The 25854-nt window shown below is 40.4% G+C and overlaps 1 protein-coding gene across 20 annotated transcripts in view; it reads left to right on the forward strand.

Moving 5' to 3' along the window:
* DOCK9 (dedicator of cytokinesis 9) overlaps positions 1–25854 on the forward strand; it is a 283110-nt gene that overhangs the window by 149723 nt on the left and 107533 nt on the right. For all 20 annotated transcript variants that reach the window (XM_032402708.1, XM_032402715.1, XM_032402713.1 and 17 more), the window contains exons 5-9: positions 2108–2177; positions 4224–4319; positions 5296–5430; positions 10931–11105; positions 12062–12129. In XM_032402708.1, the coding sequence (XP_032258599.1) occupies positions 2108–2177; positions 4224–4319; positions 5296–5430; positions 10931–11105; positions 12062–12129 (544 nt within the window). The remainder of the gene's footprint in view (positions 1–2107; positions 2178–4223; positions 4320–5295; positions 5431–10930; positions 11106–12061; positions 12130–25854) is intronic.

Here is a 25854-nt window from a genome sequence, read left to right on the forward strand (position 1 = left end):
TTCATATGCAATCAGAGTAATTGGAGAAAATATTCCTAGATGGTTTATATGTATATGGAATAGCTTTTATTTCCGGGGTATTTGAAAGTAGGACTCAAACCTAGCACTCGCGGATTGGTAAATGGTAAAAAACACATGGATGGTTTAGTTATGGCCAGTGGTTCTTTTCAGGATACCACTGATAAAACACAACCGGTAAAGTACCTTCAGTGAGAAGTAGAAGACAAAACATAAATGCTACAGTGTGTTTTATCTTTGAAAGAATATTTTGAAGAGACATAAAAAGCATTTTATAGTGAATAAATTTTATGTTAAAAAAAAGTAAATCAGGGGCGCCTGGGTGGCTCAGATGGTTGATCGTCTGCCTTTGGCTCAGGTCATGATCCCAGGGTGCTGGGATTGAGCCCCGCGTCGGGCTCCCTGCTCAGCGCAAAGCCTGCTTCTCCCTCTCCTTCTACTGCTCCTCCTGCTTGTGCTCTCTTGCTCTCTCTGTCAAATAAATAAATAAAATCTTAAAAAAGAAAAAAAAAGTAAATCAAAGAGCACACATTTCCCGACTGTTTTCTTTACCTTCTTTAAAGTATTAATGCGTTCTGGAATACACCAAAAACAAGTGTGTTTAGATTGATTAGTGGTCAATAAAGTGGACCAGGTGAGAGGTTAAGTTACCAAATGGTACATCCTGAAATGATGCAGTTGGTAAATTTAGTATAGCTGATTATGAAAATCGAAATCAAAATCAAATAATGATGGGTTGTATTTTAAAAGTAACCATCACCAATGAAAATTTTACCTATAATGGAGACCCTATTGATATATTTTTCCTCTGTGTTTGGGGCATCTATGAGTTTGAACCATTGAAACTATTCTCAGTGAACTTTGCTGTTTGTTTTTCCTATTTGTGTGGTTCAGCCACTCCTTCAGAGTGTTCAGCCAACTTCCCGATTGACTCTTTTTGAACCTCAGCTTAAAACACTCCCTTCCAGCATTATCTTCTCCAGATGGGTATGCTCCTTAGTTCTATATTTACCCAGTACTTATTTGGGGATTTTTAAGGTCTTTCCATTTGATTGTATTAACCTATCTTCACTGATAGTCTGGTTCATACTATTCTCCTGGTTATCATAGAACAGACTATGAGATATAGTGAACTTACTGGATGAGATACCTTTACCACTGGTCGATTTCACCTTTGGCATTAATAATTTTCCAGTTGTGTGGTAAGAAAGAGAGGGAGGATTCTAACATAAATTCTATACTCTGCCTGTATCCTCTGCTCACTCTCCCCTCTGTGAGCCTCAGTTTCCTCACCTATTAAATGGTCTTGACACCAGCCCCCACCATCTAAAGGACTGAAGGAGATAATGTATGTGAAGCCCAGTGCTTAGAACATACTGTTTAATAAGTGCAGGCTGCTGTTACTGTGCTTTTGTTAACACTGTCATCATCAAGACCGTGCCTCCCACTCTAAAGGCCATGATCCCATTTTCCATTTTCTCTTATAAACTTCATTTTAAAAGTTATTCTACTGAGGCGCCTGGGTGGCTCAATCAGTTAAGCGTCTGACTCTTGATTTTGGCTCAGGTCATGATCTCAGGGTTGTGAGATCAAGCCCCAAGTCGGGCCCGGCGCTCAGCACAGAGTCTGCTTGAGATTCTCCCTCTGCCCCTCCCCCCGCTTGTGCTCGCTCTCTCTTTCTCTCAAATAAATAAAATAAATCTTTAAAAGTTATTCTACCAAGTTTTTGTTTATTAATACACTTTCCCTTTTTTTTTTTTAAAGTAGCCTCCACGGAGCCCAACGTGGTGGGGCTTGAACTCATGACCCCGAGATTAAGACCTGAGCTGAGATCAAGAGTCGGACACTCAACCGATGGAACCACTCAGGCGCCCCTACGCTTTCCCATTTTAAATATATCTATGCCAGCTTTTCTACATGGCTTTTGGGGGCTCTCTAACTCTGGAATCACCCACTTTGCAAAGCAGTAGTGCCGATTGTTTTTATTCTTCAGCTGAGTGGACCAGCTTTGGATTTGTTAAATGTTGGTTCCTCTGATGGAGGAAGAAATGCATAGATTATAAAACAGATTTCTTTCTTCTCTTTAAAGCAAAGTGGCCAAGTTGGATAAACTTCCAGTTCACGTCTATGAAGTTGATGAGGAGGTTGACAAAGACGAGGTAGGCAATTGCTTGCAGATTTAAAAATTGATTTAGTTTACAGATTGCAAGATTGTTGGAAAATTACCAGCATTTAGCCAAAAGAGGAATTGGAATGTTTCTTGAAACGGGAAGAATTTTTTTAAAATGTATTGTCGGATTGACTGAAATAAGGTCTCCCTTTCAACCTGACTGTTCAGCGGTACAAGTTCTTCCTGTCTTGTTTATTTGTTCTGAGATCATTTTCAAAGGCCTGGATAAGATTTGGCTACGTTGTTAAAAAATATCAAGATTACTTAGACCTTAAGTTTAGGTTGTTTTTCAACAGGATATCTTGAAACAAACTGGCCACCAGTAGGCTTTAAATGGCTCTTTCTTCAGTAATGGCTTTGAGTGAAGTATATGGTACCAAGAAGCTTTTCTTTTCCTGTCTTTTCTTTAAACAAGCCCACTCCCCCTACTCTTGGAGAAGTGCATAGAGAGAATTGGGCATTAAGATGACTGAGTGAGGGAAACCTAATAAAAAGTCAGTGCAGAGCTCCTGAGTGGCTCAGTTGGTTAGGCAACTGCCTTTGGCTCAGGTCATGATCCTGCAGTTCCAGGATCGAGTCCCGCATCGGGCTCCCTGCTCGGCGGGGAGTCTGCTTCTCCCTCTGACCCTCCTCCCTCTCATGCTCTCTGTCTCTCATTCTCTCTCTCTCAAATAAATAAATAAAATCTTAAAAAAAAAAAAGTCAGTGCAACCTGTTTCTCCATTTCTCATTCTCCCCATGAGATGCCTCATTGTGAGTTGGGTGGGGCAGGTGTCCTGATTGATTGATTGATTGATTGTCAGCTAAGCCATAACACTGGCCATTCAAGAATATTAAAATGTCCATGGCAGCAAATTATTTTAGAAACCACTTTTAAAATAATTCTGGGAAGAGTAAGTGGTCATCCAAATGAAAAGATATTAAAAAAAACTTGGTGCTGATTAGTAGTAAGAGGAGAACCCATTGAAATAATGCACGTAAGGGCACACAACAAACTGTAAAATCCTAGATAGGTAAGTTATTTCTTATTGCTAATAATAAGAACATTAAACCACCGATATTAATATTGATATGGTCTAAAACAGAACATAAGATGGGTCTTTCTGCAATTGTCTACTTGATTGCAGCAATAAAGATCACTACTAGAGACTAGTCTTCGGAGGTGTGAGCCGGGTAACGGGACTCTGTGTGGCCCTTTCTTGCCACTGAGTGCACTGAAGTGTCCAGCGGACACTGCCTTAGAAAGGCGAGGAGGCTGCAAGGGAGCCACACGAGAGAGAGCGCGGAGGGCCCTGGGTCAGCGTGTGGCAGCCTGGCCACACTGTGTATGTGTGTGTGTTCACATGTCATCTGTCTGTCTGTCTGATGCACGAGTGCGTGCCTAACGTATTTTTAGCAGCAGCTGGCTGCCCCCTGCTCGCCTCGCTACCCTGGCGCCCACAGCTGGAGTCAGAACCTGCTCCAGCGAGTTTCTTTGTTTTTCTAGCCGTGTCCCTGCACTTTCCTGACTCCCCTCCTGTACCGCTATCCCTGTGTCTTCTTATCTGTCTTTCCTTCCATGCTGTTGCCCCATCCATTTCTTTCATCCCTCCTTTCTCTGTTGCCTCCTATTTCCTTCCTTTCTTCATTCACCTTCCCCTGAACTGAGCCTCTGGGAAGTTTTCCAGGAATTTGCTTTCGTCCTCCAGTTATAGGGGAGTATAATTTGAAAACATTTTTCATGAAACCAGGCGCGACCTTACAACCTGAGCGGTCAAGTATGGTATGTACTTTCTGTGGCTCATTAAACACTTAAAAATTTGGACTGGAGCTAGCTTTGCCTTTTAATGGGCTAGAGCTTTTCCAGGAACTTAGGCTTCTCCCTCTCTTTTACTGCCAAGCAGACTCTAAAGTGACTTGTGGCAGATGGTGACTCCAGGGAAGGGGCAGGATGGGGCAACCTGGCACCGATGGAATGATTTTCCCTTTGGCCAAACTCACAGCAAGTAAGATTAGTAGTAGCAAGAGCTCGATTGTGGTTTGCCTTCTCTCCTAGGATGCTGCCTCCCTCGGCTCTCAGAAGGGCGGGATCACCAAGCACGGGTGGCTGTACAAAGGCAACATGAACAGTGCGATAAGCGTGACCATGAGGGTAAGGTGGCCCATCTCCCTGCATTCCCCTCTCATTAAACCCTTTCTGCTATAGGTCTTGGGAATAATGCTCAAAATGAATGGGTATGCTGTTCTTCCTGACAAAAGTGACACTGTCTGGTTAGTAAGATGCCTCCCTGGTGATAGACCCCCATTGGTACTGTCCCACTTGCACCCACTTTCCCTGCTTCACCCTCCGACCACTAGCATGACGAGACCATCATTGGGCTGGTGTGCTGGTGCAGTCGCCAATGTGGGCTTTCTTCCCTGGATCCACTGCAACAGTGGCACCTCCAAGCACATCACCCAGGGGGTAAATCTGAGCACTTTGGGGAGGTCTACTGTGACAAAGTCAAGAAAGGCAAAACTTGAGAACCAAAGGGAAAACTGTTAGATTGGAAGGGGATTGCAAAGAGAAGAGCAAAGCTAGTATAAAAAGCCATTCAGGAGAGGAGGAGGACCAGAGAAAGACCAGGATAAATAATAAAGAGGAGAGAAATAATGGAAGGGAGGTAGGATGGACAGGGAGATAAAGAAGAGTTCAAGGGAAATGCTGACCATCATAATCCTGAGGCTGGAAAATCATTCAGTGTCACGAGGCAGAGAAAAGTTCCTGTTCTGTGTGAGCAAGAAACCCTGGGGATTTGAGAAAGTTTCCATCCTTCTGTACTGCATCCCAAATTGGAACTCATTGCACTGCTTTTGGGTGGTTATGTAAAAATATCAAATTCTGTGGGTGAGAAAAATGACCCATGCATGTTAAGTGAACCACTGCCTAAGAATTTAAATGCACTGAAATAATATTAAAATGTGGTGGAGAGTCTTAACTCACCATTACCTGGGGCGTTGGCCAGAATTGGGTTTGTTTTGGAGAGAATAGAAGTGGTTTTTACATGTGTATACAGCTGTGAGTTATCGATAGACATTGTGACTCTCTTCATTTTGAAACAATAGCTGTGTATGTATTCTTCTCTCAGTCATTTAAAAGACGGTTTTTCCACCTGCTTCAACTTGGTGACGGATCCTACAATTTGAATTTTTATAAAGATGAAAAGATCTCCAAAGAACCCAAAGGATCGATATTTCTGGATTCCTGTATGGGCGTGGTTCAGGTAAAGATGAATAGAGTTCTATCATCGAGTTTTCTTATCTGTTAAGAGTGCCATCTGGAATGAGCAGATTTAAGCAAACACTTCCCAAAGTGGCAGTATTGGGGGTGGAAATAGAATAGCTGATTGTCAGGTGAGTAAAGGCTTGTTTTTCATCACGATGGAAGCTGGCCCATGAAGCCGGTAGGGTTCTGTTGTAGTAGGCCTAGTGCCCTGGCATGCGAGTTCCTGTGTCTAAGATAATGGCTCAGCCGCTTTACAGCTGTGTAACCTTGAATAGGCTGTTAACAAAAGTTCCTTCATATGCAGAACGTGCGTAATGATCATGTTTCCTTAATAGGGTACATTGAGAGGACTAGGTGAATTAATTTGGAAATATCCAGAACAGTTCTTAGCCTCTCACTACGATCATAGTACCAATAGCAGGGTAGTCAAAAGACTGGGTTTCAGATCCAGACTGAGTTCAAATCCCTGCTCTACCACTTACCAGCTGTGTAACCTTGGAGACATCATTGATCCTCTCTGTGCCTCAGTTTCCTCATTTGTTAAATTGGGATAATTGTCAAATATGGTTACTGAGAGGATTAATTAATGTATGTAAAGAGCTTAGAACCGTGCTAGCCGATGGTAAGAATTCAGCCAATATTGGATATTTTTGTTATCATATGCTATTGCAGTTGTATAGTTATTTTTTTTTTTTTAAGATTTTATTTATTTATGAAAGAGAGAGAGAGAGTGAGCATGAGTGGGGGAAGCGCAGAGGGAGAGGGAGAAGCAGGCTCCCTGATGCGGGACTTGATCCCAGGACCCTGGGATCATGACCTGAGCTGAAGGCAGACACTTAACCAACTGAGCCATTCAGGCACCCCAGTTGTAGAGTCATTCTTAAAAATTATTTTTAATCATGCATAATTTACTCATATTATAACATACTTATATATTTAAAAAAATGATACTGTACAGATAAACTGGAGGTCCCTCTCGATCCCCATCTCTCCCTTTCCCAGAGAGATGCTGTTACCAGTTTGATGTAGGTTCTTCCATACCTTCACAGAATTGTCTTTGAAAGCAAGTTGCCAGTTTCCCGAACTGCCCATCCATCCACCCACTCCCCTGCCACTTTCCAGGAAGTTGTAAGGCAGTAACGTACAGGGATCCATAAAACACAGGATCGCATGAATTTAAAGTGAGTTTGAAAGCAGGAAGGTGAACAAGGAGTCGGGGTAGGGAGGAGATGAAGAGGAATTAGCTAAGAAAAAAGCAGAGGTGTTAAAGACACCTGCTGTGGGTGGGTAGCAAACTGGGCTCTATGCTTTCTAGCTGGGAGACCCATTCAGTAGCACAGTGCACACGGATGCAAACAATCCAATTAGTCAGAAGCTGTCCGAGTCATCTCAGAATGAAGATCATTCAGGCATTTCTCATGGGGGCCCTCATACAGAGGGCACTGTGCGCTTAATGAACAATCTCCTTGACAACTCCTCACAATAGATGCAGTCACCATTATCAGAGAATTCTTCCTAAAAATGACTCAGTGTTGGCTGATGACATTGGCCTGAAGCTCGGTTCTACAAGAAAGGTTGTTTTGTGGGGCCAGTGTGATTGAGGTTGGAGACACAGCTGTTTGGTTTGACTTTCAGGTGTGTGTACTTGTTTATGTACTCACATGTGTAAAATTAAATTGCATTTTTATCCCAGTAATACATTCATCTGGGTCAAACAGTGCAGAAAGGTAACATTGCATGCACGTTCCTGCTTACAATACCTCCACCTCACCCACTCCTCACTCCCCTGAAATGATCACTTTCAACTTTTTTCACTCTTCTTTCTGGGGATGTGCCTTCATAATGCTGGATAAGGCATGTCTGCTGCTTTTTATTTGTCAGTTGTGGACATTATATGATGGAAGGTGGGATTTTAGCTTCTGCAGCCCTCCCTCCTGCTCTAACCTAGACTAATTGCTTTCTTGGCCTCTGGATAGCTGTCATTCTGAAAACTCTTTGCCTTCCTCCCTGCATTGGATTCCCTGTTTCCAAGATCCTGTGTCTTCTTCAATCTTGCTTTACTTCCTTGTTTTGGAGGAGCACATCCTCCAAGTAGCTTCCTGAGAAATCATGTCTGAGTGGTTAATTTCTTGAGCATTAACTTACCTGCAAATACTTTTGGTTTTGCATTCACATTTGATTGATAGTTTGGCTGTATGTAGAAATCCAAGGTGAAATTTACCTTAGAATTTGAAGACACTCCATTTTCTTCTGGATGCTCGTGTTCTTTTGGGCGTCTGATGTTATTCTTATTCTCTGTTCTTCTCCATCTTCTCTTTACCTCTAGTGACCTGAAATTTAGGTTAGTTTGTCTTCATTTTGATTTTTTTGGTAAATTTTTTTTGTTAAGGCATAACATACAAATGGAAAATGTACATGTAATGAATGCGTGACTCCCACTGCTTCTAAATTTGGATCTCTTGTCTTACGTGCTGCGAACTCTGGGAGAGCTCTCATTCTGGAAACTGTGTCCTGTATTTTGTAGCCACCTTGGTCTTCCTGAACTCTGGTCAGTCTCATTAACTCAGGGAGACTGCAGGACTCTGTCCGGGTTCCCCTTTCTGGGCCACAACCCGGATACCACCTCCAGCAGAGTGCTGAGTTGCTGCTAGGGCTCACCTCATTTATTTCCCGTCCATCAGGGTCCCAGGCCTGCCCTACCTGTTGTCAAATATCTGAAAACAGTTGTTTCATCGATTTTGTTCCGTTTCCTAGTAGTTATGATGGGAGAGTAAATCCAGACTCTGTTACTTCATCAGGCCAGCAATAGAAGTTGGGGGTCCAGACTCAGATGTCTGCAGGAGCCAAGCAGGAAAATTAAGTAAAAGAAGAGGCCTGAGTGTAGAGTAAGAGGGAATGGTGAGAACTATGACAAACAGGAGCACAAATGGTCCTGTCTTATGGGGCCAGCGCCTCTCAGCTGTGGCTGATGCTGCTGGACAGAACTACCAGCTCAAGGCAGTTCCGGATGATCTGTTTTTTTATTTCCCCCCAAGAAATGCAGAAATATAATTTTTTACTTAAATCTTGGTGTTTTTAATTATTGGAAACCAATTTAAAAACAAAAAACCCAAGACACTACTCAGGATATCCCCCCTCAAAATGATGGAATACACAGAAGTATATTTGGGCCATAGATCAAGACGATAGCACCAAATACCATTCACTGAAAATTATCTTTGCATCAACAGCTAATTGGCCCGTGGGTGACCCTCGGCCAGGAACTCCCCCTCAGCTGAAAGCAGCCGTGGTGGAAACCAGACTGTATCAGAATAGTTTATTCACAGTGTAAAGTAGGCACTACCAGAGTGAATTGTCAACGACAGTGAATTGACTTCTTGCGTGGGATTTCCAAGTAGGAATTTCATTTGTATTCTTGAGTTGAGAGACCTTTTAAGTTACTTTTCAGTTAAATCTTCTGGCACTGACTTTTAAAAGAAGTTTAAAGCAAAACAAGAGAGTTTGGTCACCGGTGTCACAGCGTTTAGGTGATTTATGCATCCAGCTCCGTCTCTGCAGTGGCCTTCCTAACTTTAGCTTCTGACTTCAGGGGACATCTCTTCCTTCGTATTCTTTTTGTCCATGTGGCCGATGTTTTTTAGCATTTAATGAATTGTAACCAAGGCTTCAAAAATGTTAAGTAATTTGTTTTTACCAGATTTGTTTGTAAGCTAAGTGCCAACAGTTGTGTGTGTGTGTGTGTGTGTGTGTGTGTTTTAAAATTGTTTCTGGACATTGTAACAACAACAAAAAAGTAGTTGATTAATGCTATGGGTTCAAAGAAATGCATAAACTGGAATTTTTAAATAGACCTGAAAGAAATCCAGTGTAGAATCTTTAGGCCTAAAAGCATTTTCGGACCTTGAAGTTGATTACACTTATTTTCAGATCAGAACGCTGAGGCTGAGAAAGAAAAACAACGCAGAACCAAGGCCTAATGTCTCCCCGACTTTTAACTTGTTATTTTCACAGTTGTGAGTGGGACAGAAAACACATTTCATAGCCAGCCTTTTGATTCCTGTCTGATTCTTGCCCTGAGGTGAAGGGAGGTGCCTACAGCGGGCAGTCTGTGCATGGGAGTTTGTTGGCCTTGCTTGGTGTGGCATCATCCTGTGTGTGTCTGAGAAGCACGCTTCAAGGAACACAGACGCCTTGGGGAGGGTCAGCCCGTCCCTGCCACCTACGCTGAGGAGCCCTGGGGCCTGCTGCTAACCAGCTAGCATCTAGTGGGCCAGGGCTACTCTGCCCCCTACAGGTTGTCCTCAGTCTGTGCATGCAAGGGATCTAATGCTACAGTCCTTAGAGCCAAACTTCTTTCTAGTTCTGTCCCTTGGTGGGGGGGGGGGGGGGGGGGTGGGGATTTTGCTCACCAGGGGAGGTTTGTTACTATCTGGAGACATGGTTTGGTCTTTACACCTGGGGTTATGCTCCTGGCATGTCGTGGGTACGGCCAGGGACGCTGCTAAACATTCTGCAGTGCATAGGACAGCTCCCACAACTATTGGTCCCGAACGTCAGTAGTGCCAAGGTTGAGAAACCCTGATCTAGGGCACGTTCATCCTCCATCATTTAATGCATGTGGCTACTGTTTTTGTACTTGGAGCTGGATATTCTTTCATAAGTATAAAAACTGGAGGCATGAGGGAAGGCTGTAGACATGGTATCGAAATACCTTTGGGGACTCAAAAATAATGGGAAAGTTCCAGAAAAGGAAGTCAAATATATTGATAGATAATGGTTTGGTTTTTTTTTTTTTTTTTTATGGTTTGCTTTTTAAAATGTGACACCTTACACTACTTCATTAAAATAAAAAAAAGAAGGAGCTGGAGGAATTGAAAATTTTCAGTGAAATTTCACGCATTCAATAAATGTTTTCTCGGGGCACCTGGGTGGCTCAGTCGGTTAAGCCGCTGCCTTCGGCTCAGGTCATGATCCCAGGGTCCTGGGATCGAGCCCCACATCGGGCTCCCTGCTCGGCGGGGAGCCTGCTTCTCCCTCTGCCTCTGCCTGCCTCTCTGCCTACTTGTTCTCTCTCTCTCTCGTCAAATAAATAAATAAAATCTTTAAAAAAAAAAAAAAAATAAATAAATAAATAAATAAATAAATAAATGTTTTCTCAAGAGCCTATTGTATGCCAGGCAGTGTTCCAGAAATACAGATGTAGCACTGAACAGAAGAAACCTCTGCCCTAAGGAGCTCTCCTTCCATTTGAGGAGACAGAAAACAAACGAGATAGATACGTAAAATGCATAAGGTCTCAAATGAGAAAATTATGGAGACAGTAAAAGCAGGGAAGGTAGATAGTGATGGGGGTTTGCAGGAAAGGGGCTTGCATTTTTAAATAGCTTGCCCCAAATGCCAATGAGGGAGCACCCCATCAGCAAATAATGAAGAGAAAAAAATTTAAGGCCATTCCAGTTCTCTTAAAATGTATCTCTTTTACTCCTTTTCAATTTCAGAACAACAAAGTCAGGCGGTTTGCTTTTGAGCTCAAGATGCAAGACAAAAGCAGTTACCTTTTGGCAGCAGACAGTGAAGCAGAAATGGAAGAGTGGATCACAATTCTAAATAAGATTCTCCAGCTCAACTTTGAGGCTGCAATGCAAGAAAAGCGAAATGGAGACTCTCATGAAGGTAAGTAGATCCAGCTTTCTCCAGGTACATGCATACTTTGTTGGTGTCTTTAATTTTGTCAGAGGGCATGGAAAGTGGATGTATTGCACAGGTACATGAGCAGTGGGACAGATGTGAGCTCTCTACAGAGGGCTTGTCAGCAGAGGCTTTATCACATTGGAATTTACTACCCTGACAACATTTTTATCAGGAAATCATGTAATAGGAAGAACCATAGCTTTGGGGGCAGAAAGGAAGACCGGAGTTCAAATTTCAGCAATACCATTTTTCAGCTCTGAGACCTTGGGCAAGCTACTTCCATATTCTGAGCCTTGGTTTACCCATCTGTGAAATGGGAATGAAATGGAACTTGCTGGTTGATGGGAGGATTTAATAAGATTATGTATCTTGAGTACCTGGCATAGAGTCAGCACTTAAAATACTAAGTATAGTTATTACTATTATCATTAATCTTATCCTTTAGAATTTTAAAGACAAAGTTAAGATAGGCAGACTCCTCATTAATTTGGTGGGAAAAATTTGGCTGTGTTTTTGACAATTCATGTTTTATTTCAAGGCCCTAGGCACGTGATTCTCAACCCTGGCTGTACCTTAGATGTTCCCAGGAACTTTTAAAAGAATTCTCTTTCCTTGTCCCACCAGAGACACTGATTCAGTTGGCCTGGGGTGGGACCTGGCAGGACTGACTTTTAGTGGGTCTGATGGATGTGACCATGTGGGCTGGTGCTCATAACTAATATTGGTTCTTTTTAGACAGTGTTCATGGTATATCAATTAAATGTTTGACTCTCAACACTGGGCATCAGTATTTTTTTAAAAAGCTCTGAGGTGTTTTTAATGGGCATCTAGAGTTGAAAACCACTGCGTTCAAGGGTACAAAAGAGAAATGGCCTTCCTGATTTAAATAAAATACATTCAATTACAAGTGACTCAGGTAGTCTGTTTTGCCATTTCAGATGATGAACAAAGCAAATTGGAAGGTTCTGGTTCCGGTTTAGACAGCTACCTGCCTGAACTTGCTAAGGTAATATCATCCTAAGTCTTCTGCTTTTTGTAGAATGGTATTGAAATATTTCTCATGTCCTGAATCTGTGCAGGATAGAATCTATTGAAATGATTAGCAGTTACATTGTAGTAAATTTTTTTTTTTTTTTACAATTTAAAAGTGAGATCTTCTTCTTTTTTTTTTTTTTAGTTTTATCATGTTATGTTAGTCACCATACAATACGTCATTAGTTTTTGATGTAGTGATCCACGATCCATTGTTTTCGTATAACACCCAGTGCTCCATGCAGTACGTGCCCTCCTTAATACCCATCACCGGGCTAACCAATCCCCCCTTCCCCCTCCCCTCTAAGACCCTGTTTGTTTCTCAGAGTCCATAGTCTCTCATGGTTCAGCTCTCCCTCCAATTCCCCCTCCCCATTTTTCCCTTCCTTCTCCTAATGTCCTCCATGTTATTCCTTATGTTCCACAAATAAGTGAAACCATATGATAATTGACTTTCTCTGCTTGACTTATTTCACTTAGCATAATCTCCTCCAGTCCCCTCCATGTTGATGTAAAAGTTGGGACATTGTAGTAAATTGTTAAAAAGATGTTGTGGTTAGTAAATTGTTAAAAAGATGTTGTGGTTACGCTTCTATTTTCTGACCTGAATATGAGGTGAGGTTAAATACTGACCTGAGTCAAATTTTAGTCTGTTTTCCAGAAAGTGCCTTATAAATTATTCTCTTTTTATTATTCCTTGTTCCTGCCCCTCCATAATATTTAATACCAAATCACGGGTATCGAAGAAATAACAAAAATGCACAGATAAAGATTCCCATGTTTTGTTTTGTTTTTTAAAGATTTTATTTATTTATTTTAGAGAGAGAGGAAGAGTGGGAGGAGGGGCAGAGGGAAAGGATCTCAAGCAGATTCTGTGCTGAGCAAGGAGCCTAATGTCGGGCTCAATCCCATGACCCTGAGATCATGACCTGAGCCAAATCAAGAGTCAGATGCTTAACGGACTAAGCCACCCATGCGCCCCTATTTATTTATTTTAGAGAGAGAAAGCAGCGGGGGAGGGGGAGAGGACAGAGGGTGAGGGAGAGTCTGAGAATCTCAAGTAGACTCTACGCTGAGCAAGGAGCCTGACGCTGGGCTTGATCCCATGACCCTGAGATCATGATGTGAGCTGAAACTAAGAGATGCTTAACCGACTGAGCCACCCAGGTGGCCCAAGGGTTCCCATGTTAACATGGTACTTACTATATTCACATATACACTCCCCTTTTTCAAGTCAATAGACACACTTCCAAAGAGGATGGTGTGTGGCAGTCTTTCCACTAACCCAAAGAGGGGTTGCCTGAGTTTTATAAATTGCGCCTGGGTCACTCTGAGTGGGGGAAAAAAAAAGCTACATCTGTTTTTAATAATTTTGAGAAACGTAAAAGTTATTGAAAAGCACAAAGAAGATAAAAACAACTGTCCGTATTCCCACGACCCAGATTCAGCGCTGTTACTCTATTGTCCTTTTAGCTCCCATGTTTTTTAAAGAACTAAAACATCAGTTGTGGTTGAAGTTCTTTTTAAACACCATCCTTCCTCCGCTGCCTTCCTCCCCCGCAACCTCAACTGCTGACAGTCACTATTATGAGTTTTCTGGGATTACTTCCATTTTATCGCTATATCTTTACCAATGTACCTATCATAATGATATATATGGTTGTGTTTTATATGTTTAAAAATGTTATATAAATGCTAACATATTACTCTATACTTGCTTTTTAATTCAGCCTTGTGTTTGAGATCCATCCAAGCTGGTATATAGATCTAGTTCATCCCTTTTATTGCACCATGTAAGCATTTTATTTTAGCTGTTCTGTTATTTCCATTTTTTTCTATTACAAACAATGCTACAGTGAATATCCTTGTATTTGTCTACTTGTATGCATCTATGAATGATTCTCTTTTAAGTAAGAGAAATATCTTTGTTTTCTCTGACCATTTATATTCTTGCTCTGTTATTGCCATTCTATTCTTTTTCGTTGTGAATACAATGTAACAGAGACCCTACACACCCACATCTTAAACACTGTAATAGAAAACATGGCTTATCTATATACGATTATAAATAGACTAGCATTCAGCATTGACCTTTACTTTAAGACAACATGGCTGTTCTAAAATATAAAATCTCCCTCCCTGGTTAGGACTTGAGAGTATTGTTTTTCTTTAAGACTTGACTGTTACCACAATATCTTTTTAGCACCTGCCTATTAAAGCTAATTTTAGTGCCACCATTGTAACCTCCTACTAAGCTGGGAAGGGTTTTGGCTTGTGTGTGTTTCTGTGCTGTGAATTTCTGTGTATCATATTTTGCATTGAGATTTGCTTTTTTGTTTCTGGATGTTTGGGAGCTCCTAATTTCTCAAAGCAAAGTGTTTGAACTTGTTTTATTTATGAAGTAGCTAACATATGCAGTGCAATCCAGGATTTGAAAAGTAACTTCCTACACTTACTGGGTGAACACAGTGGACACCTAGGAGAAGACTTGTATTATTTGAATCTAATGTTAATTGATTAAAAATCTATACTTTTTTTTATCCTAATGAAGACATACAGGAATTGTGCCCTCCTTTCTTCTCTCACTGCCTACCTGGGCCTGGCCAGCATAATAATTCAGTATTTCTCAATCCTAGGACCTAGGAAAGTTTTTAAAGTATATATGAGATAAAATATATAGAGAAGTTTTATATATATATATATATATATATATATATATATATATATATATATTTTATATGTAATATAAATATTGAAAAAAGCTCTAAACACATTTTGAAAATAGCTCTAAAGACAGAGCTATTTTCAAACTGTGCATAACCACCAAGTTAGCGGAATCAGTTGGTTAAATCAGTTTAATTGGTTTCAGCCCCCATTTCTTACTGTTTATTTTGTTTTGTTTTATTTTTTATTTTTTATTGTAATAGAACTTACATGGAGCACTAATTGTATAGCTCAGTGGATTTCACATTTGTGCACCTGCATAACCACCACGCAGACCAACACATAGAACATTTCTAGCACCTCAGCCGACTGTCTTGTACTCCACTCCCAGCTGCTACCCCATTGCTTTTATCTCTGTCATTGTAGATTAGTTGTGACTGTTCTAGGCCTTCTTATTAGTAGAATTATACAGTATGTCAGGCTTCCTTAGCTCAACATTATGTGCCCCAGATATATTTTTAAAATATAAACGGAATAGAACTGAATTTAGAATATTAACTGCACTGCCCCTTAATAATGACATATTATTAAAATTTTTTTTTATTAAGTAATCTCTATGCCCAACGTAGGGCTTGAACTCACGACCCCAAGATCAAGAGTCGCATGCTCTAGCAGCTGAGCCAGCCAGGTAGCCCAATGATAGATACTATTTTTAAAAATGTACATATGTGGAATGTGTATATGTATTGGGTTGTGACATAAATGTATTTCTTACTGTGGTCGTGGTCAAAGCCCCAAAAAGGAAGCATTATAAGGCATTATAAGGGGCTTCACTGTTGTTATTTTTCCTTCTAGCTCTTAAGTATTTTAAAAATATTTTTATTTAAGAAGGTAGAAAAAGGGCAGCAAGTAATTTTTCAAAGGGAGAAAGCAAAAGAATAAAGAGAATGAGGATGTGCCGTCACGCAGTCCACATGCTGCTGTCCCACTCGGGATGCTTGTGTGGGCCTGCTCAGTGGTGTTGGGGGGCAGGTGGTGGAACCCCAGCCTGACTGTGCCAGGCTCTCAGCCCTTCACAACGCAGGGCCCCCGGCACAAGGGCGATTGTAGCCTAGTTTATAACCCTCTCCAGTGTTTTAGGGTGGGGACCGATTAATAACTGGTCCTCTTGATCTTAGGAGGAATGGTTCCAGAGTTGTAGAATCTGAAGTTGACATAGAGTGGGGAGGGGAGGGGAAGGAGAGCCTGTGTGCACACCTGTGCAAGAGAGGGGAGTTTAATCAGGGGATGAAGAGGCGAAGAGGTCAGCACCAGGGATGGAGGGGTAAGGAAGGGTCCAGTGGGAGATGAGGCCACAGTTGAAATAAGTTGCAGAGAAAGGACTGGAGCAGGGGAGGCAGTCAGGGGGCATTGGCCATGTGAGTTAATGGCAGGTTCCTCTCTGCTCAGCTCCTCTTTCTGCTTCATTCATCCTGTTGCCCCAGCTTTTGTCTTCCACTGTGACTGAGACAGAACAAACAGGATATGAGTGACAGGAAGTTGTTTTAGTACAAAAATAACTGATGTCTCATTTTGGAATATAATGGAGGGGACCTTGACAGTATGGCAAGGGCGATACGGGCTTAGGTTTTCAGAATATGTTGTATATTCTTGGCCCTTATGTTGCTTGTACCGTTAGTACTGAACATCTTTATTGTTTTCTTATTGAGGACACACTGTGTCTACCCTGAAGCCTGTTCTTTTCCTCCTGTTGTCTAATATGGAACTAAATACATGTTTGTTGTAAATGTAACAGCATGTGTAGAGCACATAGTCTTATCAACATTATTATTAAATACACAAACTGTAAAGTTAGTTAATTGGTTTCTTCCCTATAAAGTCAAGGGGTAATGTAATCAGGTTGTAAACCCAATTGCTATTTATTTAGTAATTTCTTTCTGTGGTTATGTTTATCTTAGGTGTCATCGGCACATATATATCACCTCCTTGTGTAAGGATAGTATGAAGAAAACCCTCATGCTCCCACCGTATATTTTCCTTCACAGCTTTTCTCTTTTTGTGCTATTCTGGTACTCAAAGAACAGCAACTCACCTTACCTTGACTTCCCCATGTGGCTCTGAAAGAAAAGCATTGTTTCCTGTTAATGCGAAATTGCTCATGTTCAGTTACCTGATAATTTCTTTTTAGCGAGTGAACTTACCTTTCTAGGTCAGTCTTCCATGGTTGAACACAAGATATGGAGTACTATGTCTCAAACTTTATAGTCTCACTGAGGTTGCATGAGGGTCAGGCAGCTGGACAGTTTCACAGATAATCTTTTCTGACTTTTTTAAGCCAAGTCTGTAATAGATGCTTCCTTCCCTGTATCCTAATCCCGAAAACTGTGTCATTGTATTATTATGACACAAGGGAATTGGCTGGCACTGTGCTTGTGAAGTCAACAGGCGTTCCATCTCTTGGGCCTCCTTCTTCTTCTTCTTCTTTTTTTTTTTAATAATTTTTAAAAAAGATTGATTTAGAGAACGAGGGAAAGTGCGAAGGGGGGGAGGGACAGAGGGAGAGAATCTTCAAGCAGACTGCGCTAAGCATGCAGCCCGACACTGGGCTCCATCTAACAACCCTGAGACCATGACTTGAGCTGAAACTAAGAGTCGGATGCTAAACTGACTGAGCCACCCAAGCGCCCCGGGCCTCCTTATTCTATATGCTTTATTATTGCTTTGTGACTCAGAGGAAGAGATAATGGCCCTGGGGAGTTAGATATCTTGGAAGTAGTAGAAACAGATCATGACAGCTCTTTAAGTATACCTTCTGGCCTCAAAGGAATTTGCTAAGTCTTCTTGTTCCAACCCATTCTGTTTAAATGAGCCAACAGTTAACACAATGTTTTTCTGATAACTCATACTCAAAATAAGATGCTGCTGGCCATGGTCATTGGATTTTAATTGTTTTGCTTGCTCAGAGATAAATTTAAGACACAGAACTATGCCAGCCTATGGCAGTCCTTCTGGAAACCCCTTGAATGTATGGTCCATAATTGCTTCTTTTTTTTAAAGATTTTATTTATGTATTTATTTGAGAGAGAGAGTGTGTGTGTGAGTGGGGGCAGGGAGTAGAGGGAGAGGGACAAGCAGACTCTGCGCTGAGTATGGAGTCTGACAAGGGGCTCGATCTCACGACCCTGAGATCGTGACCTGAGCTGAAATCAAGAGTTGGATGCTTAACCAACTAAGCCACCCAGGTGCCCCCATAACTGCTTCTTAGGCAAGGAAGAAAACATTGTCGGGGTGGGTTGTTAGTGGTTAAACTTAAGGTTCACAGGAGTGAGGGGAATAGCCTTTGTTTTAGATGAGTCATTCTCTTTGACTTCTGAGCAAGTATCAATTTTCATAGAAAATGGCTCTGTCATTGTCCATTTTCTTCATGTTTTCCTTTCTCCTGAACCCAAAGTAATTAGATGGGTTGTGAGCAGGACAGCAGCAACAGGGTTTGGGGAAAAGCCAGTCCAGTTCTTCCTACCTCCACAACATTGGACTGACCATGGATTATTTTAAGACCAGAGCTGGTTTCTGTCACTTCAAGAAGCCCTGAACAGTGTAGACTGTGGGATAATGGTTTTTTACGGCTATATTTTGTGGGCCCTTAGATTGTGAAAGTACTCATTAAAGGAATTTATTTTATTGTCTTTACTAAAATTTAAGTAAAAATAAATGTGATTGCTATGGTAAGTAAAAATACCCAAAGGTGTATAGAGTTAATCTTTTCCCTTCATGCTCCATCCCCACATCCCTGAGAGCACCAGTGTTATTAACCTGTTGTAATTCCTCTTGCATCAGACTGATTGCTCATGGAAACACACATACATATCGAGTGTTTTTAGTTTTTTAAAAAAATATGCTCATGGTATATACATTACTCTGAAACTTGTTCTATCACTTAAAAATATCTTGTAGAGATGTTCCTCTGGGGCCATAAAGGTCTACTTTACTCATTTTTCATAGCTATGTAATATTCTAAATGTGGATATTGTGCACTTTACTTACCACCTTCATATTCATGAACATTTTGGGTTATTTTCCTTTTTTCGCTGCTATAAACAGTGCGTAATAAACAACATGACATTTTTTTAAAGATTTTATTTATTTATTTGAGAGAGAGAGCATGAGCAGGGGGAGGGGTTAGGGGAGAGGAACAAGCAGATTCCCCACTGGGCAGGGAGCCCAATGCAGGGCTCCATCCCAGGACCCTGAGATCATGACCTGAGCTAAAGTCAGACACTTAAGCGACTGAGCCACCCAGGCACCCCACAACATGAGATATTTATAAGCTTAAATACTTGTGTTCTTATTTCAATAGGGATGTTCCTCAAAGTGGGACCTCTGGGTCAGAGGTTATTGTGTTTTTAATGCTTTAAATATTGCCAGGTTGCTTCCCAAAAGGTTGTAACAGCTCACATTCCCACTTTTCTATGTCCTCACCAGGGGAGTGAAAATGGTATTTCACTGCTTTCATTTGTGTTTTGCTGCTTAGTAGTGAGATTTTCCGATTTTCATATATTTGGGTTTCTTCCTCTCTGACTTGCCTGTTCATATTCTTTACCTATTTTTTTCCTTGTCTAATAGTTGAAGAGTCTGGGCTCTGAAGCCAGTCAGCCTTAGTTAGAAGTCAGGCTTCCATTTATTTATTATTTTTTTTCAGTATCATTTTTTTAAAATTTTATTTTATGATGTTAATCACCATACCTTACATCATTAGTTTTTGATGTAGTGTTCCATGATTCATTGTTTGCATATAACACCCAGTGCTCCATTCAGTACGAGCCCTCTTTAATACCTATCACCAGGCTAACCCATCCCCCCACCCCCCTCCCCTCTAGAACCCTCAGTTTGTTTCTCAGAGTCCATAGTCTCTCATGGTTCTCTCCCCCTCTGATTTCCCCCCTTCATTTTTCCCTTCCTACTATCTTCTTCTTTTTTTTTTTTAACATATAATTTATTATTTGTTTCAGAGGTACAGGTCTGTGATTCATCAGTCTTTAATTTTTTTTTTTTTTTTTTAGATTTTTATTTATTTATTTAACAGAGCACAAGTAGGCAGAGTGGCAGACAGAGGGAGAGGGAGAAGCAGGCTTTCCGCTGAGCAGGGAGCCCGAAATGGGGCTCGATCCCAGGACCCTGGGATCATGACCTGAGCCGAAGGCAGCCGCTTAACCGATTGAGCCACCCAGGCGCCCCTGTGATTCATCAGTCTTAACACAATTCACAGTGCTCACCATAGCACATACCCTCCCCAATGTCTATCCACCCAGCCACCCCATCCCTCCCATCCTCCACCACTCCAGCAAACCTCAGTTTGTTTCCTGAGATTAAGAATTCCTCATATCAGTGATATCATATGATACATGTCTTTCTCTGATTGACTTATTTCGCTTAGCATAATACCCTCTAGTTCCATCCACGTCATTGCAAATGGCAAGATTTCGGGGGTTTTTTTTGTTTTGTTTTGTTTTTTGATGGCTGCATAATATTCCATGGTATATATATACCATATCTTCTTTATCCATTCATCTGTTGATGGACATCTTGGCTCTTTCCATAGTTTGGCTATTGTGGACATTGCTGCTATAAACATTGGGGTGCACGTACCCCTTCGGATCACTACATTTGTTTTTTTTTTAATTGGATCACTACATTTGTATCTTTGGGGTAAATACCCAGTAGTGCAATTGCTGGATCGTATGGTAGCTCTATTTTCAACTTTTTGAGGAACCTCCATACTGTTTTCCAGAGTGGCTGCACCAGCTTGCATTCCCACCAGCAGTGTAGGAGGGTTCCCCTTTCTCCGCATCCTCACCAACATCTGTCATTTCCTGACTTCTTAATTTTAGCCATTCTGACTGGTGTGAGGTGGTATCTCATTGAGGTTTTGATTTGGATTTCCCTGATGCCGAGCGATGTTGAGCACTTTTTCATGTGTCTGTTGGCCATTTGGATGTCTTCTTTGGAAAAATGTCTGTTCATGTGTTCTGCCCATTTCTTGATTGGATTATTTGTTTTTTGGGTGTTGAGTTTGATAAGTTCTTTATAGATTTTGGATACTAGCCCTTTATCTGATATGTCATTTGCAAATATCTTCTCCCATTCTGTCGGTTGTCTTTTGGTTTTGTTGACTGTTTCCTTTGCTGTGCAAAAGCCTTTTATCTTGATGAGGTCCCACTAGTTCATTTTTGCCCTTGCTTCCCTTGTCTTTGGCGATGTTTCTAGGAAGAAGTTGCTGAGGCTGAGGTCGAAGAGGTTGCTGCCTGTGTTCTCCTCTAGGATTTTGATGGACTCCTGTCTCACATTTAGGTCTTTCATCCATTTTGAGTCTATTTTTGTGTGTTGTGTAAGGAAATGGTCCAGTTTCATTCTTCTGCATGTGGCTGTCCAATTTTCCCAACACCATTTTTTGAAGAGACTGTCTTTTTTCCATTGGACATTCTTCCCTGCTTTGTCAAAGATGAGTTGACCATAGAGTTGAGGGTCCATTTCTGGGCTCTCTATTCTGTTCCTTTGATCAATGTCTCTGTTTTTGTCCCAATACCATACTGTCTTGATGATGACAGCTTTGTAATAGAGCTTGAAGTCCGGAACTGTGATGCCACTGGCTTTGCTTTTCTTTTTCAACATTCCTCTGGCTATTCAGGGTCTTTTCTGCACTTGATCTTAGCCAAAAGGCCGAGAAGCGATATTCGGGGTCTTTTCTGGTTCCATACAAATTTTAGGATTATTTGTTCCATTTCTTTGAAAAAAGTTGATGGTATTTTGATAGGGATTGCATTGAATGTGTAGATTGCTCTAGGTAGCACTGACATCTTCACAATATTTGTTCTTCCAACCCATGAGAATGGAACGTTTTTCCATTTCTTTGTGTCTTCCTCAGTTTCTTTCACGAGTATTTTATAGTTTTCTGAGTACAGATTCTTTGCCTCTTTGGTTAGATTTATTCCTAGGTATCTTATGGTTTTGGCTGCAATTGTAGATGGGATCGACTCCTTAATTTCTCTTTCTTCTGTCTTATTGTTGGTGTATAGAAATGCAGCTGATTTCTGTGCATTGATTTCATATCCTGCTACTTTACTGAATTCCTGTATGAGTTCTAGCAGTTTTGGGGTGGAGTCTTTTGGGTTGTCCGCATAAAGTATCATATCATCTGCAAAGAGTGAGAATTTGACTTCTTTGCCAATTTGGATGCCTTTGATTTCTTTTTGTTGTCTGATTGCTGTGGCTAGGACTTCTAGTACTATGTTGAATAGCAGTGGTGATAGTGGACATCCCTGCTGCGTTCCTGACCTTAGGGGGAAAGCTCTCGGTTTTTCCCCATTGAGAATGATATTCGCTGTGGGTTTTTCATAGATGGCTTTTATGATATTGAGGTATGTACCCTCTATCCCTATACTCTGAAGAGTTTTGATCAAGAAAGGATGCTGTACTTTGTCAAATGCTTTTTTCTGCGTCTATTGAGAGGATCATATAGTTCTTGTTCTTTCTTTTATTAATGTACTGTATCACATTGATTGATTTGTGGATGTTGAACCAACCTTGCAGCCCAGGGATAAATCCCACTTGGTCGTGGTGAATAATCCTTTTAATGTACTGTTGGATCCTATTGGCTAGTATTTTGGTGAGAATTTTTGCATCCATGTTCATCAGGGATATTGGTCTGTAATTCTACTTCTTGATGGGGCCTTTGTCTGATTTGGGGATTGAGGTAATGCTGGCCTGATAAAATGAGTTTGGAAGTTTTCCTTCCATTTCTATTTTTTGGAACAGTTTCAGAAGAATAGGTATTAATTCTTCTTTAAATGTTGGTAGAATTCCCCTGGAAAGCCATCTGGCCCTGGGCTCTTGTTTGTTGGAGATTTTTGATGACTGCTTCAATTTCCTTAGTGGTTATAGGTCTGTTCAGGTTTTCTATTTCTTCCTGGTTCAGTTTTGGTAGTTGATACATCTCTAGGAATGCATCCATTTTTTCCAGATTATCTAATTGGCTGGCATATAAGAACATATTATGAGCAACTATAATTGTATTTCTTTGGTGTTGGTTGTGATCTCTCCTCTTTCATTCATGATTTTATTTATTTGGGTCATTTCTCTTTTCTTTTTGATAAGTCTGGCTAGGGGTTTATCCATCTTATTAATTCTTTCAAAGAACCAGCTCCTAGTTTTGTTGATCTGTTCTACTGTTCTTTTGGTTTCTATTTCGTTGATTTTTGCTCTGATCTTTATTCTTTCTCTTCTCCTGCTGGGTTTAGGCTTTCTTTGCTGTTCTTTCTCCAGCTCCTTTAGGTGTAGGGTTAGGTTGTGTATTTGAGACCTTTCTTGTTTCTTGAGAAAGGCTTGTATTGCTATATACTTTCCTCTTAGGACTGCCTTTGCTGCATTCCAAAGATTTTGAACAGTTGTGTTTTCATTTTCATTTGTTTCCATGAATTTTAAAAATTCTTCTTTAATTTCCTGGTTGACCTGTTCATTCTTTAGTAGGATCCTCTTTAGCCTCCATGTATTTGAGTTCTTTCCGACTTTCCTCTTGTGATTGAGTTCTAGTTTCAAAGCATTGTGGTCCGAAAATATGCAGGGAATGGTCTCAGTCTTTTGGTACCGGTTGAGACCTGATTTGTGATCTAGGATGTGATCTATTCTGGAGAATGTTCCATGGGCACTAGAGAAGAATATATATTCTGTTGCTTTGGGATGGAATGTTCTGAATATATCTGTGAAGTCCATTTGGCCCAGTGTGTCATTTAAAGTCTTTATTTCCTTGTTGATCTTTTGCTTAGATGATCTGTCCATTTCAGTGAGGGAGGGTGTTAAAGTCCCCTACTATTATTGTATTGCTGTTAATGTCTTTCTTTGCTTTTGTTATTAATTGGCTTATATAATTGGCTGTTCCCATGTTAGGGGCATAGATATTTACAATTGTTAGATCTTCTTGTTGGATAGACCCTTTAAGTATGGTATAGTGTCCTTCCTCATCTCTTCTCTTATTATAGTCTTTGGTTTAAAATCTAATTTGTCTGATATAAGAATTGCCTCCCCAGCTTTCTTTTGGTGTCCATTAGCATGGTAAATGGTTTTCCACCCCCTCACTTTCAATCTGGAGGTGTCTTTGCCTCTAAAATGAGTCTCTTGCAGACAGCATATCAATGGGTCTTGTTTTTTTATCCAATCTGATAGCCTGTGTCTTTTGATTGGGGCATTTAGCCCATTTACATTCAGGGTAACTATTGAAAGATATGAATTTAGTGCCATTGTATTGCCTGTAAGGTGACTGTTACTGTATATTGTCTCTGTTCCTTTCTGGTCTATGTTACTTTTAGGCTCTCTCTTTATTAGAGTACCCCTTTCAATATTTCTTGTAGGGCTGGTTTCATGTTTGCAAATTCTTTTTGTTTCCGTTTGTCCTGGAAGCTTTTTATCTCTCCTTCTATTTTCAGTGACAGCCTAGCTGGATATAGGATTCTTGGCTGCATATTTTTCTCATTTAGTGCTCTGAATATATCATGCCAGTCCTTTCTGGCCTGCCAGGTCTCTGTGGATAGGTCTGTTGCCAGTCTAATGTATCCACCATTGTAGGTTACAGACCTCTTGTCCCGAGCTGCTTTCAGGATTTTCTCTTTGTCTCTTAGACTTTTAAGTTTTACTATTAGATGTCGGGGTGTTGACCTATTTTTATTGATTTTGAGGGGGATTCTCTGTGCCTCCTGGATTTTGATGCCTGTTTCCTTCCCCAAATTAGGTAAGTTCTCTGCTATAATTTGCTGCAATATACCTTCTGCCACTCTCTCTCTTTCTTCTTCTTCTGGGATCCCAATTATTCTAATATTGTTTTGTCTTATGGTATCACTTATCTCTCGAATTCTGCCCTCGTGATCCAGTAGTTGTTTCTCTCTCTTTTTCTCAGCTTCTTTATTCTCCATCATTTGGTCTTCTATATCACTAATTCTCTTCTGCCTCCTTAATCCTAGCAGTTAGAGCCTCCATTTTTGATTGCATCTCATTAATAGCCTTTTTGATTTTGACTTGGTTAGATTTTAGTTCTTTTATTTCTCCAGAAAGGGTTTCTCTAGTATCTTCCATGCTTTTTTCAAGCCCAGCTAGTATCTATATAATTGTCATTCTTAACTCCAGTTCTGACATCTTAACTAATGTCTGTATTGATTAGGTCCCTGGCAGTCGGTACTGCCTCTTGTTCTTTTTTTTGAGGTGAGTTTTTCCATCTTGTCATTTTGTCCAGACGAGAATAGATGAATGAGAGAACAAAATGCTAACAGGCTAACAATGACCCCAGAAAAAATACACTAAACAAATCAGAAGAGACCTGAAACTGGGGGAAAAGAAAGGGAAAGAAAGAAAAAAGAAAAAAAAAGAATATGATCAAATATGATCAGGCTGTTGAATAGATCAATGCCGCACACTAGATTTTGGGTGTATTTTGGTCTGTTAGAAGAAACTGCCTCCCAAAATTTTAAAAAAAGAAAAACTTATATATGTACAAAAATAAGGGTAAATACAATGAAGGGATGGAATATGACTGTAAAGATGGAAATCATAAAAGGTTTTATAAAAGGAATTGATAAGTTGGTTGAAAAAAGAAAGAGAAATTAAGAAAAAAAAGGGAGAGAATGTGATCAGGCAGGAGACTAGAACAAAGCCATACAGTAGAGATTTAGGCTGTACTTTGGTCTGTTAGAAGAAACTGTATCCCAAAATTTTAAAGAGAGCACAACTTATATATATATATATATATATATATATATATATATACACAAAAAGTAAGGTTAACTACAATGAAGGGATAGACTATGACTCTAAAGATGAAAATTAAAAAAGATTTAAAAAAAGATTTGATAAGATGTTGTTTTAAAAAGGGAAAAAGAAAAATAAAAAAATAGAAAAAGAAAATTAAAAAAATTAACTTTGAAAGACTAAAGAATCTTGGGGAAAAAAGCCATGAATTCTATGTGCAGTATTCCCCTAGCACTGGAGTTCTGCC

This window comes from Phoca vitulina, unplaced genomic scaffold (assembly GCF_004348235.1).
Source record: "Phoca vitulina isolate PV1807 unplaced genomic scaffold, GSC_HSeal_1.0 scaffold5, whole genome shotgun sequence".
Taxonomy (NCBI): domain Eukaryota; kingdom Metazoa; phylum Chordata; class Mammalia; order Carnivora; family Phocidae; genus Phoca; species Phoca vitulina.